This window comes from Fragaria vesca, linkage group LG3 (genome assembly GCF_000184155.1).
Source record: "Fragaria vesca subsp. vesca linkage group LG3, FraVesHawaii_1.0, whole genome shotgun sequence".
Classification (NCBI taxonomy): domain Eukaryota; kingdom Viridiplantae; phylum Streptophyta; class Magnoliopsida; order Rosales; family Rosaceae; genus Fragaria; species Fragaria vesca.
The window spans coordinates 25,921,808-25,935,855 of NC_020493.1; the positions used below are offsets into that span (position 1 = coordinate 25,921,808).

Below are 14,048 nucleotides of genomic sequence, written 5' to 3' on the forward strand. Positions count from 1 at the left end.
GGGGGGGGGGTGTTAAGGTACTATGATGTGGGCATGTGGCTATGCACTACATCTTTGCTGTTAGGATAATAAGCATATACCTTTACAACTGCTGGCTCCCAGACAAAGTTGGCATACGAATCAGCTATTCCTCCTGTGTTTATGTCAACTCCATAAGGTGCACCCTCACCTGCAAGAAATTTATTTTTTGAAAGCAAACAATTACTGGATGCCTACACAACCATTCAACATAACTATCCAATACATATTAATCATTGTTTTCAGTACAGTGTCCTCTATAACAAATTGCATTAACAAATGATTATGTTTGTCATCCAGAGAAGAGATTGACTAAACAAATAGATAAGTTCTAAAAGAATAAAAGCTCAACCTGTCGAGTGTTTCTGTCTTAGTTTGTTTAGCATATCAGTCGCATCGAATCCCGCATTGTCACATAGTTGTCGTGGAATAACCTGCAACATAAGCGGAGAACAGTTTATTTAGACCACCTACCACCATTCAATTACTAGTAGTGTGGCATATCACACTCCCCGCCTAAACCCCGCAACACACAAAACAAAATTTAGGATTTGAGAGTTGCATGCGAACTGAAGAAAAATCCTATACAACACGAGTCCCAGGCAGTTCAGTAATAAACCATCCATTTGGGACAAAAATAGTTCTGCCTATTTATTTCTGCAAAGATCCAGTTGATACCCAAAGCTATGGCCTAAAACAGAGGCACAAAGAACATTTAGAATTATAAAAATCATTTTGAGTGGATATCTACTTATTTCACCTGATGACCGAGAACTTATGAACACCCACAATTGATTCAAGATTCAAGGGTCAGATATTAAACTAACATATTAAAGTATCTTAATCTCCGCCATTCATAATAACTCCAAGGGTAGGTGACGAAAAATTCTTGGTTAACCAGGTGAACCCTGCCCAATCATATTTCTTTTGTTACTTTTTTCTCTCTTTTTTTTTAAATCATTCTAGTTTCCAAGCTAAAACAGATCATGTACATATACAGGCTTCAAGAAAATCAAGTAGCCCCAATACTGAAGACAATGTTCTGTAATGCAATTCTTGGAATACGGTCTGAAAGGGAAAGAAGAGCCTTCACAGAGAACAAACCATCTCCATGTAATGGACTAATCAGTAAATACAGTTGGCGTTCCGATTCAGATTATCCACCTGCCCTGATTAACCTACCGTTTAACCTCATCAAGGTCAAAACAGAACAACTTTAACAAACCCAACGGATACGCTGCTCAACTATAAACAAGCAAAACTGGATATTGATGGCTACCCTAAGCTTTAGCAACCCAAAAAAAAAAATGGTAGAAAATTCATCCAATGTCACATAATTCCCATGTTATATGCAATTTAATTAACTCTGCATTAACCACTGGCTATGTTTAAAGTCATGACGAACAGCCAATTTAACAAGAAGGGCCAAAATGCGTACCTCCAAAGCTTTTGCGTATGAGTTGATAAAAAATTGAGACCTCCCAGCAATTTCACGCGCTTTGTCCCTCAAGTAACGACTGAGCTCCATCTGCCACCAAACACAATAAAACAATCAACACGGCAAACGAATCAGATAAACTTTGTAGATACTAACTAGGAGTCCAAAACACATACATCTATAGCACCACCACCAGGAACTACAGTTGAATTCTTTAAAGCCCTTCTAACAATCATGATTGCATCGTGTAAGCTACGTTCAGCTTCCTCAATGAACTAAAATAAGAATCCAAGAGCAAGCCAGTGAGAACAGCATTGAAAAGGAAACATAAAATAAGTGAACTGAAAAAGGATACAAAGCTATCTTATGAGCAGAATGACAGATGAGAAAGCTTAACAAAAGGCATACCTGATCAGCTCCACCACGAAGAACAATTGTAGCAGTCCTACCAGATGGACATCCACTAAAGATATTAAACCTCTCATTTCCAACTTGCTTTTCTTCAAAACACTCACATGTTCCCAGGACCTACAAATCAGACAAAGAAAAAGTGAGTGTCAACCAAAAACAAAAGAAATAATAAAAGGAAACACTTGCATAGTAATCTAAGGACAAATAAACGTCACAATTGCACATAAACCTAGTGTGACAATAGGTGAAATAGCAACCTCATCAATAACATCATTGATGGATGTCTGTACGGTGCCACCAGTGGCTGCAGCTACCCTTTGCAGATCTTCTTCAGCTACACGGCCAGCACAGAATATATCTCGATCTGCAAAATACTGTCAACCAAACAAATGCATCAATTTTTTGTTCATACAACTCTTCTGTAATGGCATTATGATGATACTTTTTACTTCACATCGAAAAACGCTACAAGTATTTGAAATTTCAAGTTAAATTCCACAATGATATAGATCATACACAAGCATATTGTGAAAATAGGACCATGATAAATATAGCATATAAATTTTCTAAGAAAATCAGGAAGATTTCGGCAGCAGGTGAGATAGGTGACATTAAATAATAAGATTTATAGAAAATGACCACAACTAAAGGGAAAAATTCTTCATTCGTTTACTTTGGGATACGTGTTTCCTCTCCACAAAGTAAACGAGTGTGTACAAGTTTGTTGCCCTAGAGTCAATGGACTAATCCAGAGGGAAATTAACAGGGAGAATGTAGGCATCACCTGAGTTGCCAGATCACCAATAGCCAACCGTGAAAGAACAACTCTGGCTCCACTCTGCACACACTTATCCAGCTTGTCATAAATGATATTCCATTCAGCATCAACAATGGACTGATACTGGGATGGGTCTGACAATCTGCAAGGAAATGAAAGCATCAATATAAATATGAAATTTGATTAAAGGCATTTGCAACAAATTTCAAATGGAGCGACATGGCCCTAGCCCTACCTTATCTCAGCATTTTCTTTCTCAGATTTAAGCTCCAATTCAATATTTAGTATTAGAATCTTCGGATTAAGAAACTTTTTTGGTTGCTGTTCGAAACCGGCATAAGAAAATGTCTTCTTAAAGGCAACACCTTTTACTAGAAAAGAATCACGCATGTTGCCACCAGCAACCTGTAAATGCCGAACCAATTCCACCATTAACATCATACAGTATAAACTAACCAACCGTGCCAACAGTATTCCTTACGTCAAACCAGGCCAAGATTTTTACCTTCTTTATACCAATCATGTTAAGACGATCCTCATCGCCTATCGCAATGACAGCATCCACAACCATTTTTGAAAAGAACACCTTCTCTCCCCCGATGAGTTTTGAAGAGAGAGTTGTAGCAGCACAGTTAGCCAGTAGCTCCTTCTTCTCTTCGAGACTCTTCCCCTCGATGCTGGAAGCAAGCTGTTTGATTCTCTCAATTGCCTGCAAATCCATTCAAGATGCACAAACTTAAGAGTAAGCAAAGCATTTTCGAACATAATAGAGGGGGAAACTGAAACTCTGATTCTCCGAAATTACCAAATAGCTAGCGGTCCGATAACTCCTGATCAAATTCTGCGGGTGCACCCCATCCTCAACAAAAGGTTTGGCCTCCTTGAGGAACTCGCCTGCAAGCAGAACAACTGTAGTTGTTCCATCACCGACCTACAACGAAAAAACAACATTACATGCCTGAATGGAATTCCAAAACTGAATCTGAGATTCGGAGGGATACCTCGGAGTCCTGAGACTTGGCGATGTCGACGAGGATCTTGGCGGCGGGATGAACAATATCGAGGAGCTTCATGATGGTGGCGCCGTCGTTGGAGATGGTGACATTGCCCTTGTCGTCGTGAATGAGCTTGTCCATGCCACGTGGGCCGAGGGTGGTCCTGACGACGTCAGCGACGGCGGTGCAGGCGTTGATGTTGCTGACGAGCTGCGCCTTCCCTTGAGAGGTGTCCGTTCCCTCCTTCAGAAGTATGATCTGCGGTTGCTGTTGTTCCGTTTCATTTTCACCACCAATCAATCAACACACACAGATAGATTGATTACAGAGACCCAACAACTAATACAGATTAGATTACAGAGAGCGAGAGAGAGAGAGCGTACCAGCATACCCGCCATTGTTACCGATTGATCGATGGAGAAGAGAGAGAGAGATAAGAGTCTCAGCGAGTGAGTGATAAAGAGAGAGGACTAGGGTTTAGTGAGTTCCAGGGGCTCGACTCTATATGGGATTCGGCATGGGCTTGGTGGTAATTGAGTCTGGGCTTCGGCCTGGGCCCATTTTGTTTATGTTGCCTTTTCATTTACTGCTTTGTGCATTTGTTATGTGGCTATTATGTTTTCATTCGGTGGGAAATCATGGTATGAAAATGAAATTAGTTTCATTTTCTATTCTAGTGTGTTGCTTGGTTGTAAATAAAGATTGAAAAGGAACAAAAAAATTAGATATGACTGGAAATTGACTCCCTCATAAAATCTAAATTATATTACCTAGTTAGGGGTGATCCATCTCTGATTGTGACCCATCCTCTCGGGGTTGGGACCTTCATGAGGAACATATAACCTGCAATAAAACTCTGTAACCCCCACAAGACATCTCTTCCTAAAATTGCATTATATGATGAAAGACAATCAACAATAATGAAGGGTGTCACGATCTTGGTCGATTTGACCCCTACCAACCGTAATTGTTAACCAAGTAGAGCCCAAGGGCTGTGTTATCTCTCCGGAGAAGCTGATTAGAGGCTCGTGGTTGCGGTATAACTTATCCCGTCCCCGTTTGAACCCTTTGTAACAGTCATTGAACATAACACTAACAGCAACCCCGATATCTATTAAGACATGGCGTGTATGTCGGTAATTGATATGAAGGGTTACTAGAAAAGGATCGCTATGGCGGGTTTGGAGTGTGTTTGCTTTTGTAAAAGTTACTGTCCCATGGGATGGGCTCCCGGGCACATTGCTGGCGGAGCTGTATGATTTCTACTTCACTGCCACGGGGACATGCACGCTTTCCTCGTCTCTCATCCAATCCTTGGGTTTGCCCTCCATGAATAGTCAGGATCTCTCCATAAACTTCTATGGCATTAGCCCCGGCAACTGGGATCTTGTATTGTTGAAGCTGTCCATTTTGGATGAGATATTCAATCGTATTTTTGAGGGCAAAACAACTGTTGGTATCGTGTCCATTCTCCTCATGGTAAACACATAATCTACCATTGTTTGTAGGCAGTTTTTTGGGTCCTTGCCGCTTATGTGGAGGGGGAATCTCTTCCTTGTGTCAGTTCCAAATTTCTTCATACGAAATAGTGAGGGCAGTGTGTACCTCGTACCGGGGAATGTGGGGGTTGGCCTCGATGCGGGGGGGGGGGGGGGAGAGAGATAGTGGTCGATAGGGAGCATTACGGTGTCGATCACGAGTTTTGTCATTGTTTTTCCCATATATAGTTGGGACGGTCAGGCTTCCCCTTGTCGTCCTTGCTCCATCCTCTTCCTTTTTAGCTCCGGGTGTTTGAGATGGACCTAGTGTTGCTTTTCCTTTCCCCAAATGTGTCATATTCCACTTGGGCATGGCGAGTGACTTCAACAATTAAGTCATCATAACAACTGAAATGTGGTTTGTTGAGCTCTACAACAAAACACGTTGGTTTAAGGGCTTGAAGGAGGGCCACAGCGGCTACCGACTCGTCTAAATCATGATATTTGGCAGTTGTAGATTGCCACTGTGTGACAAAATGACGAAGGTTTTCATCATCCCGCTGTTGAATTTTGAACAAGGAGGCTGTTGTCCGGTTGGTACTCGCTAAGAGGATAAACCGGTTAAGGAATTTTTGAGTGAGCTGGTCATAGCTATCAATTGAGTGTGCTGGAAGTCGGAGAAACCAACTCAAGGCCTCTTCGCTTAGAATTTCCTGGAAAGCATGACAGGCTTGGGCATCAGTATACTGAGTGGAATCCAACTGAGATTGGAATAACTCTAGTTGGTTGTAAGGGCACTCGGTGCCGTTATATTTCTTAATCTTGAAGGGTTTTGCTTCCGAAGGCTTCTTGTCAAGTTGGATACGTGTGGTGAAAGATCCAGCACACATAGTTTGGGTAACATATGGGCGGTGGGTTGACTCTAGCCTGGAGTTGATTCTCTGTTCTAGATGTGACACGGAGTTGCTTAACTGAAGCAAAAACTAGGTTTGGATGTCGGGAACAACTTGGTTTATCTGTGCTCCCGTAATGATTGGGGTTGGGCGAGGTGCTGGTTCGTCCAATACATGGTTAACAAGGGGGGTGTTCATATAAATAACTTGGGGGTTGAACCCAAAGGGGGCCATGACATTCGTCATGGGTTGGGAAAGGGGTAGGGTTACTGTGGCACTGGGGTTCGCTGTTGTTGAACTCGGGGTGAACAATTGATTGGCTCTTTCAAGGGAATCATTATAGTTATTTCTGTGGTCAAGGGTGGCCCAAAGAAGCAGTTGCTCTAGCTTTTTGCATTTCACTAAGCTGGGCTTGGAGGGCTACATGAGCAGCGTTTTCGCGGGCGTGTTGCTCCTTGAGAGCAAAGAAATAGTGTTTCATGAGTTCGTAAGCTGTTGCGAGATCAGTTTGGTTGATTGTGCTATTAGGTGGGGTAAAAGTATTCTTGGGTAAGGGAAAATTGATACACCCCGGGATACATGCGGACCCGAAATCACTGACCCCTTCTAGAGTGATCTCAACCATGGCTCAACGGAGCGGGAGGTCTTAAGTTCGGCTCTCAACGAGAGCACTAATTGTTTCCAAGTATGCTCATAGTATCGAGGTTGGTCTGCATGTCATGGAAATGAATATTTGCCTTCTCTCCGAGTCTCAACCTATCAAAACAAACAAAGTCAGAGGGCGACCCTGGGTGTTCCGGGGGCGTCCACTCCGATGCTTAAGTCAATAAATGTTGACTAGGTAAAAAGGAGAATAAAGTGGGAGTTTAGACTTACCTCATTTGAAAGTTTGTGCTTGTATTTGTAAGCTAGTAAGGGAGGGACCCTTTCCTCCTTTTTTCCATGTGGGAGAGTTTTTCCTTGTACTTTGTGGGTACTTCTTCTCTAATGAAGCAAGACCAAGACCGTGCATTATTTTGGGTGGAGAAGGGAGAGACCGAGCATCTCATTCTCTCTTCCTCTGAGGACGCAGCCGCACAAAGGGAAGAGCGTTGCCCTTTCCCTCTCTACCCACCATCCATCACCATTCCAATCCTTCATCTCTTCATTTTAGTTAGTTTTCTTTTGGGAATTCAAGAAGAGCTCACCTACAAGCATTAAGGCTTCATCACCACAAGAGAGATTCAAGATCGGTAAAGAGAGGGAGCTTAATTTCAAGTGGGTTCATAGTTGCTTATAGCAATTTGTGAATCTAGCTTATGTTCCTCTCTTCTCTAACCCGTCTCTTAACTTCTTATGTATTTGATGATCTATTTGTTTATAGGTAGTGAGTGATTCCATTTTGAGAGTTAGGGTTGTGAAGCCTTAAACTCATTTTGTATAAATGTTGGTACTTTAATTATAATAGATGCAATTCTATTGTGTATGTTTTGAATCCGAATGTGTACGTCGTTAGAAGCATGTTTCTAAACTTTGTCACCATTTGAGATTATGTTGTGGACAATTTGATGGATAGATTGATAAATTGACAACATATTAGTCTTGTGCATCTAGGATTTTAGGCGTGGTAACCATTAGCTAGCTTAATTGTAACTAAGCTTGCTTGGGTCTCTATTATCTTGCACTCTAGGCCTCTAATTTAAATATTGCGGCATTAACCGGCGTAGTACTTAACTTAGAGAGTTGATTATGGCCTTAACCGGCATAATCGATACACCGAAAGGATAATTGGTCTAGTATCCTTAACCGATATTAGATACGAGACTTAACACAATACGATATGCATTTGTGAGATTAGGTAACGATGTTTGCAAAAGAGTTAGTGTGGATCACCCGACACTGCCATGTTACCATAATTTTTTAGTTCTTTAGTTTGTAGTTTATTTTTCATTAGTTTGTCGTCAATTTAGTTAATTCCCCATTCAATCTCCATTTTATATATCGACTCATTATAATTACCCATCACTAGGCATTTAGTATTGATTAAGCTTTGGTGACAACCGAGGCCGAGCATTGTGGGTTAGCCACTAATCCCCGTGGTACGATAACTTGGGCATAATATTTCTCTATCTTGGCAACGATATGTTCACTTGCGTGGATTGTATCCACGTCACGAGGAATCGCCGATTATTTAAAATTCCAGGTTCTTTGAAGATGCGCCCAATTGCAGAGGGTGAGTTAGGCAGTTAGCTACCAGAGGGATGTGCCCTTATTTGTGATATTCTCCTTAGTCACGGGTTGCAAATACCGCTTGATCCTTGGCTTCAGTATTCCTTGTCGAGTTTGGCGTGGTGCTCGGTCAAGTTGGGTTGAATATGCTGAAAAATCCTACTTTGCATGGCAGTAATCTAGGAGTTGTGCGGTTGCGGGTGACCCACAATGGCGGAGATAACACACTTCTACGAACTACGCTATTCTGACCAAAAGAATAGGAGCGGGACTGTGACATTTAAGCTTCGTGACGGCAAGAAAAAGAAGAATACAAATTCTTGCATAACCAATCTTCCTGATTATGAGACTAATTGATATATTAACGCGTGTGTTACTACAGAAGGTTAGTAATATGGGCGGTTTAACAAAGAAACGCGTGTGCCCAAGTATTGTCTTAAGTTTGTTTTCCAAGATAATGACGGTGGGTAATCGTCTAGGCTTTCTGTACTTGTGTGCCATTGTCCGTTTATCCTTCTGTATTTACTGACCGCTCTTTCTATGCAGTTGGCAAGTGGTTTCCCCTTACAGATCTTGAGTACAAGAGGTTAGACCGGGTGAAGACTTTGTGGTTGAGTAAGCGGTGCTGTTACCAATGCCTTTTGTCTTCTTGGTCTTGTCTGAACAGTCTTAACTTGACTCGCCAACTAGGTTCATTTTTAGGTCTATGTATTTCGCCTGTTTATCTATTCTTGGTTTTCTTTCATCTTTTTCTTACATGACCGTTTATTTGGTTTATTAGACGAGAGATTCTCTGTTGCCGCCACCACAAGGAGAGCCTTAGGCGAAGTAGCACGACAGTTCGATTCCTTGGTGCTTCTTGCAAATTTTCAGACCCAGACAACATGTTAAGTCATGCGGCTTTCAAGATTCTTAACCAAAAAATGAAGCTAGCGGGGTTGGACGTAGTGGACGGTGTACCCAAGAGAGTAGCAAGTAAAGTTCAATCGGACATGCCTGTTCACACCCATTAGAAAACCGCTTCTGGGGAACCTCTTGCAGATCACAATCCGCTTGTGGGTTGACGAGGTCGCTGACCAAGCTTCAGATGAAGATGTCGTTGTCACCAAACAAAAAGGTAAGGATCATGTTGTGACACCCGGAAATTTGACAAGCTTAATTAGAGGTCATTTGGTAAATAGTTTATTGACCTCAATGGCAATAAAATGTGTTCGAGGAGATTTTCAGAAATTTTCATAAGGTCAAGTCCATGAGATAAGAGTTTGATAAGAAAATATATTATGTTATGAGTTTATGGGTACTTACAAGAAATTTTCCCGACGCCTTAGCTAATTTCTATAAATTTCTGAAGTTTGGTAATTATAGAAATTATTTAAAACAAAAAGGATTTGTTTCAGTGAAATCTGGGCCGTGTACCTCACCGCTTCATCAGGGCCATTGATCACACATTCAATAAAATAAAAGCACTCTTCTTGCTGAGAATGCTCGAGAGAGAGACATACCGACTTTCAGACCTGACGACCCGACCACAACTTACGATTCCGGCCACTTGGACTCCAGAGACTACCATTGCTCGACTCTTCTCCGCGACGTCGATGTCTTCCTGGCGGCAGATCTTCTGATCGGTGACGGACGAGGACCCGAAGCTCGAAAGCTTTGAGCTTTCCGGCATAGTTCCAGCACTTCCTGGCCACCGAATCATCTGCATGTGGGTATGAAACTTTACCTTCTCATCGTGCTCTACATCATAGTATAATTAGTTTTTGGCTTCAGTTGGGTTTTAACCAAATTGATATTTTGGGTTGTTCGCCTTTTACGAGTTCTTCGACGGCGGTGACCTTCCACCGTTCCTAGGTTTTATCTCTTACCGTTCTTGGGTTGGTTTCTATCTCGTGAGCATATGTGGATGGGAGTTGACCTCAATAAAAGAGGAAGCCGTGTTAGTCAAGTTCTAGCACAGAGGAATTGAGCAGCAGCTGACCTTGAAGTCTTGAACCGATTCATTCGATAGAAAACCTGAAGGTAATTAAATTCGAAACTGGATGATGATGTTATTGGTTGATCAATCTTTAGTTTTAAGACCATGTTGTATTCGTTTGCACATAGTTGATTTGGAGAAGGATTGTACAAAAGAAGGTCAAAGGAAGAATCATTCAGTAGCTTTGTTATTCGTTTGGGGTGTAGGCTGCAAATTTATGGCTTTGTATTGATCTAGTGGGTTACAAGGTTAGTGGCAGACTCTCTGAAATTTCTGATATTTTACTTATATTGGATGCCTACTGTGTATCTTTTTTTGAGTGTTGGACACTGATCAATTACGCTTGATCTGGGAGTTGAAATAAGTCTCCTATGTTTGTATGTGAGAGAGACCATGATCTGGGAGTTGAATTGGTTACTAGTTTTACTGTTCAATTAGTGACAATGGTGAACTGGAAGTGGAATGCATGGCTGTGTGTTTACGTTTGAACTGAAGTTAAGCTTACCATATTGTTATTAGTGAGTAAGCAGGAGAACATTTGAAGAGAAAATTTGGATTAGTTAATACCTTGGTAACTCTTGTATGATAAGTAAAGAAAGGAACTAAATATCATTGGATGTCCATACTAAACCTGAAGAAATTTACTATGAGGCTAAAATGAAATGACTGGTTTGAAAGTAAAGATGTACCACAATTGTTAAATGTGTTCTCGATTACAAGTCAAGGTTTGGAAATTGGAACTAAATGAGCTATAGTTGCGAAATTGGTCGAAATTGATTATCATTGTTATCGATTGGGTTGATTTGACGATTAGAGATTAATCGTCGTGATTGTTTATATTTGTTTAATAAGTTATTGATGATTAGAATGTCGGATATTAGGGACTCCAGTGACCCGAGGAGCAGAATGCTCATGATTCTAGAACTTAGTGAAAAAAATTGCGCCTTGGATTCCGGGTAGGGGACCTGGAACTCCCTTGATTAGTGGTTTTTATTTTATAAAATGTTTATGCATGTTTGAGATTGCATGATCTGGTTATCCGATAAAAATATGGTAACTAGTGTTACGAGACATTGATGGCTTGAGAGTGAGGAGCATAGCGACTACCTTGGGTTCGATCCCCTAAACCTCCGGAGGGGCCTCTATGGACGGAAGAGTGTCTGACATCCCTTGTGGAGTGGCATTGCTTCTAGGCGATAGGGCGTTTGTGGACACTAGCTACACTTACTTGTTGTACACATATATAGTGAGGTAAGTTGGATAGTGGGTCCAAATATTTGACCGGCCATCAGGTACAGATTTATGGTGCCACATTTATTTGAAAATGAAATAGTCTTTCCAAATGTTTGTCGTTCATTATAAATTTGTTTTAAGCATGTTTTCATACTGGGCAGCCCATATTATTTATTGGTTTTCAAACCTAGTTAAAGGTAAAGTTCCTTGAGCAGCGTGGGCGAAAGCTCACCCCTACAACAGTTTTGGTTGCAGGTACTGTGCACTGGGACGAGATAGTGGCGAGGAGTTGGGTGTGCATATTTATGATTGGTAATTTGGGATCTTTGTATGATTGTTTATTTGATTGGAATAGTTGCTATTAAGAATTGGATTTTGTTGTTGTTGAATTCTGTGGCAAGTAGGATTACTAATCCTTTGGTTTTGGTTATCTTTGATTAGATTTCTTTGTTAGCCAAATCAGTTCTTTTATGTTATTAGCAGGTAGAGAACCAAGTTTGTGTTCTTGTTGTTAAAATCTCAATGTCTTAAACCTTTTACTTAGAGCTTGAGACATAGATTTACATCAGCAGTTTTTCTCTACTGTATCTGAACTTTGGAAAATCATAAGTAATTGTAGAAAAATCCTTTTTCTGTGATTCTAGTTCTGAAATGATCTTTAGGTTGTCTATTACAATTGTTACCCAGTTTTAATTCCCAGTTTAACCGTATAGTTTTTAGCCAAAGATATTTCTGGTCAGATACTTAGTAAGGCCTTTTCTGATTTCAGTCCTTCGTTTTTAGTCTTGGTATTTGTCTCTGATTCTTACTCTATTTGGTATAATATTCTGTAGATATTGAGATTGAAGTATAAGGTTCTTATACACGTGATTTGTTTCTCAAATTGAAGTTAGAGATCAAGAATTTGTATTGCTTAAAGTTAGCTGGAACATTAGAACTTTAGAATTCCTTTTACTTGTTACTTTCTATTAGTTGCCTTAGTGGTAATCTTAGTTATTGCTTTAAAGTACTTTGAGAAAAATAAAGATTTTACACTTCAAAATATAATTTTATGCTTCTGCTGTCTTTTTTCTTAAATGTTTCCTTATATTAACTGCCTTGCGTTTCTCCTTTTGAGACTCACGGCACTGTACGTGCTTAAACTGAGGAGGTGCAGTTTGAGGCGTTACACATGTGCTCAGTGGTCCCGAGAAAAAGAAGCGGAAAATTGTTGTCCCCGCCCAAGAAAAGTTGATGGGCGGGGCCATTCAAGCTGGGCAGCGTCCTCCCTCCAAAGTGGCCAAGGCTGCTGATACCGTTATGGTCAAGAAGGTTGATGCTGCTGCGGAGCCTACAAGCACTGCTCCAGGGGTGCAAGGGTAGTCTGGGGGTGATTCCGCTCAAGATCCCCCAAGTAATGACGAAACCGCTGGGGTCGTTGCTATGGACTTGATTCAGCGGGCATCCTCAGAAGAGCGATTGTTGGTTCATTTCTTCTGTGAATTCTCTGGTGTTGTCGGGGCAAGCGTCGTGAGCAGAAACCTTTTGAGGTTTCAGGTGATGAGATAAAAAGCTGCATGGACATTTCCGCTCATGTCTTTCATGCTCTGCATGCTGCCAGGGGTCAAGAATCCGTTTTGCGCCAACAGCTCAAAGAAACCCAAGCAAACCTCGCCCGAGCTGTTGAAGATGTCGAACGCGAGCGGGTCAAACTTCTAAAGCTAAAGAATGACTTGGCAGATCAGAAGAATAAACTTGAGCATGCCAGGGTTAAGTCCTTAGAAGACGATCAAAAGTTGGACTCGATGAAAAACGAAATAGGTTGTCTTCAACGGATTCAGGCTTCACATGACAACGAGCTGGAGTCATTGAACAAGGCGCTGGAGGCCAAGTATAAGGAAATTGAGAACCTGAAAGCTGCCCAGGCAGAGACTAATCAAAGAGCCTTGGCAGACTCCAAGCAGTGGTTGAGGGCAGAGATTGAAAACGAGCTGAATGCAGAGTGGGCCGCTAAGGGAAGAGCAAATTTTCAAGGATGCCAAGGAACAAGCCATTGAGGAGAACATAGAGGCTTTATGCGCTATTGAGTGCATTGACCTGCCCAGATGTGCTCATTGGGTGGCCGCTCAGCAACAACAGCCCGTCCAGGAAGCTGCCGCCACCTCTGAGCAACATGAGCAGCAGCGGCGGGAAGAACAACCGCTCTCTCCTAAAGGCGTTTCGAATGAAGGTAATTATGAGTCTTCTTCTCTTACCCTACAGGAGGAAATAAGGAGCGGGCAGAGGCAGAAGAGGCGGAGAATGAGGAAAGCTGAAGCGATGTCTCAAGGTAGCGGGGGTATTGGGAGCAAGGAGGTTGAAGCGGTTGGATCTGGCAGTTTAGGGGAAGTTGTGGATTTTTGAAGGCTAAATGACTGCTTAGAAGTGTCCTTTATAAATCTGCATAAATCTAAGAATTCTTTTTGAATCCATCACTTAAAAAACAGTATGCAGAAATCTAAATATAATACACCCCTTTCAGTTTTGTTTTACTTGATAACATTCTATTACACAAAAACAAAATCTCTAAGCTGTTTTCAGTTTTGTATTTCTAGAAATAAATGAAAATAACATGTTCTATTGTATTAGTTACTCATTTT

At 41.4% G+C, this 14,048-nt stretch overlaps 1 protein-coding gene and 1 non-coding gene across 2 annotated transcripts in view; one reads left to right on the forward strand and one right to left on the reverse strand.

Moving 5' to 3' along the window:
* LOC101295789 (T-complex protein 1 subunit eta-like) overlaps positions 1–4,084 on the reverse strand; it is a 5,348-nt gene extending 1,264 nt beyond the window's left edge. The window contains exons 1-12 of the mRNA XM_004295074.1: positions 4,024–4,084; positions 3,647–3,907; positions 3,451–3,576; positions 3,151–3,354; positions 2,881–3,050; positions 2,652–2,787; positions 2,125–2,241; positions 1,865–1,984; positions 1,633–1,731; positions 1,457–1,546; positions 371–452; positions 81–169 (exon numbers count right to left, since the gene is read on the reverse strand). Of these exons, the coding sequence (XP_004295122.1) occupies positions 81–169; positions 371–452; positions 1,457–1,546; positions 1,633–1,731; positions 1,865–1,984; positions 2,125–2,241; positions 2,652–2,787; positions 2,881–3,050; positions 3,151–3,354; positions 3,451–3,576; positions 3,647–3,907; positions 4,024–4,038 (1,509 nt within the window). The 5' untranslated portion in view covers positions 4,039–4,084. The remainder of the gene's footprint in view (positions 1–80; positions 170–370; positions 453–1,456; positions 1,547–1,632; positions 1,732–1,864; positions 1,985–2,124; positions 2,242–2,651; positions 2,788–2,880; positions 3,051–3,150; positions 3,355–3,450; positions 3,577–3,646; positions 3,908–4,023) is intronic.
* Positions 4,085–9,700: 5,616 nt separating this feature from the next.
* Positions 9,701–10,397, forward strand: LOC101296077. Its single transcript, XR_184316.1, has 2 exons — positions 9,701–10,241; positions 10,326–10,397. It is a non-coding gene; the product is annotated as an uncharacterized LOC101296077 (transcript).
* Positions 10,398–14,048: the final 3,651 nt, after the last annotated feature.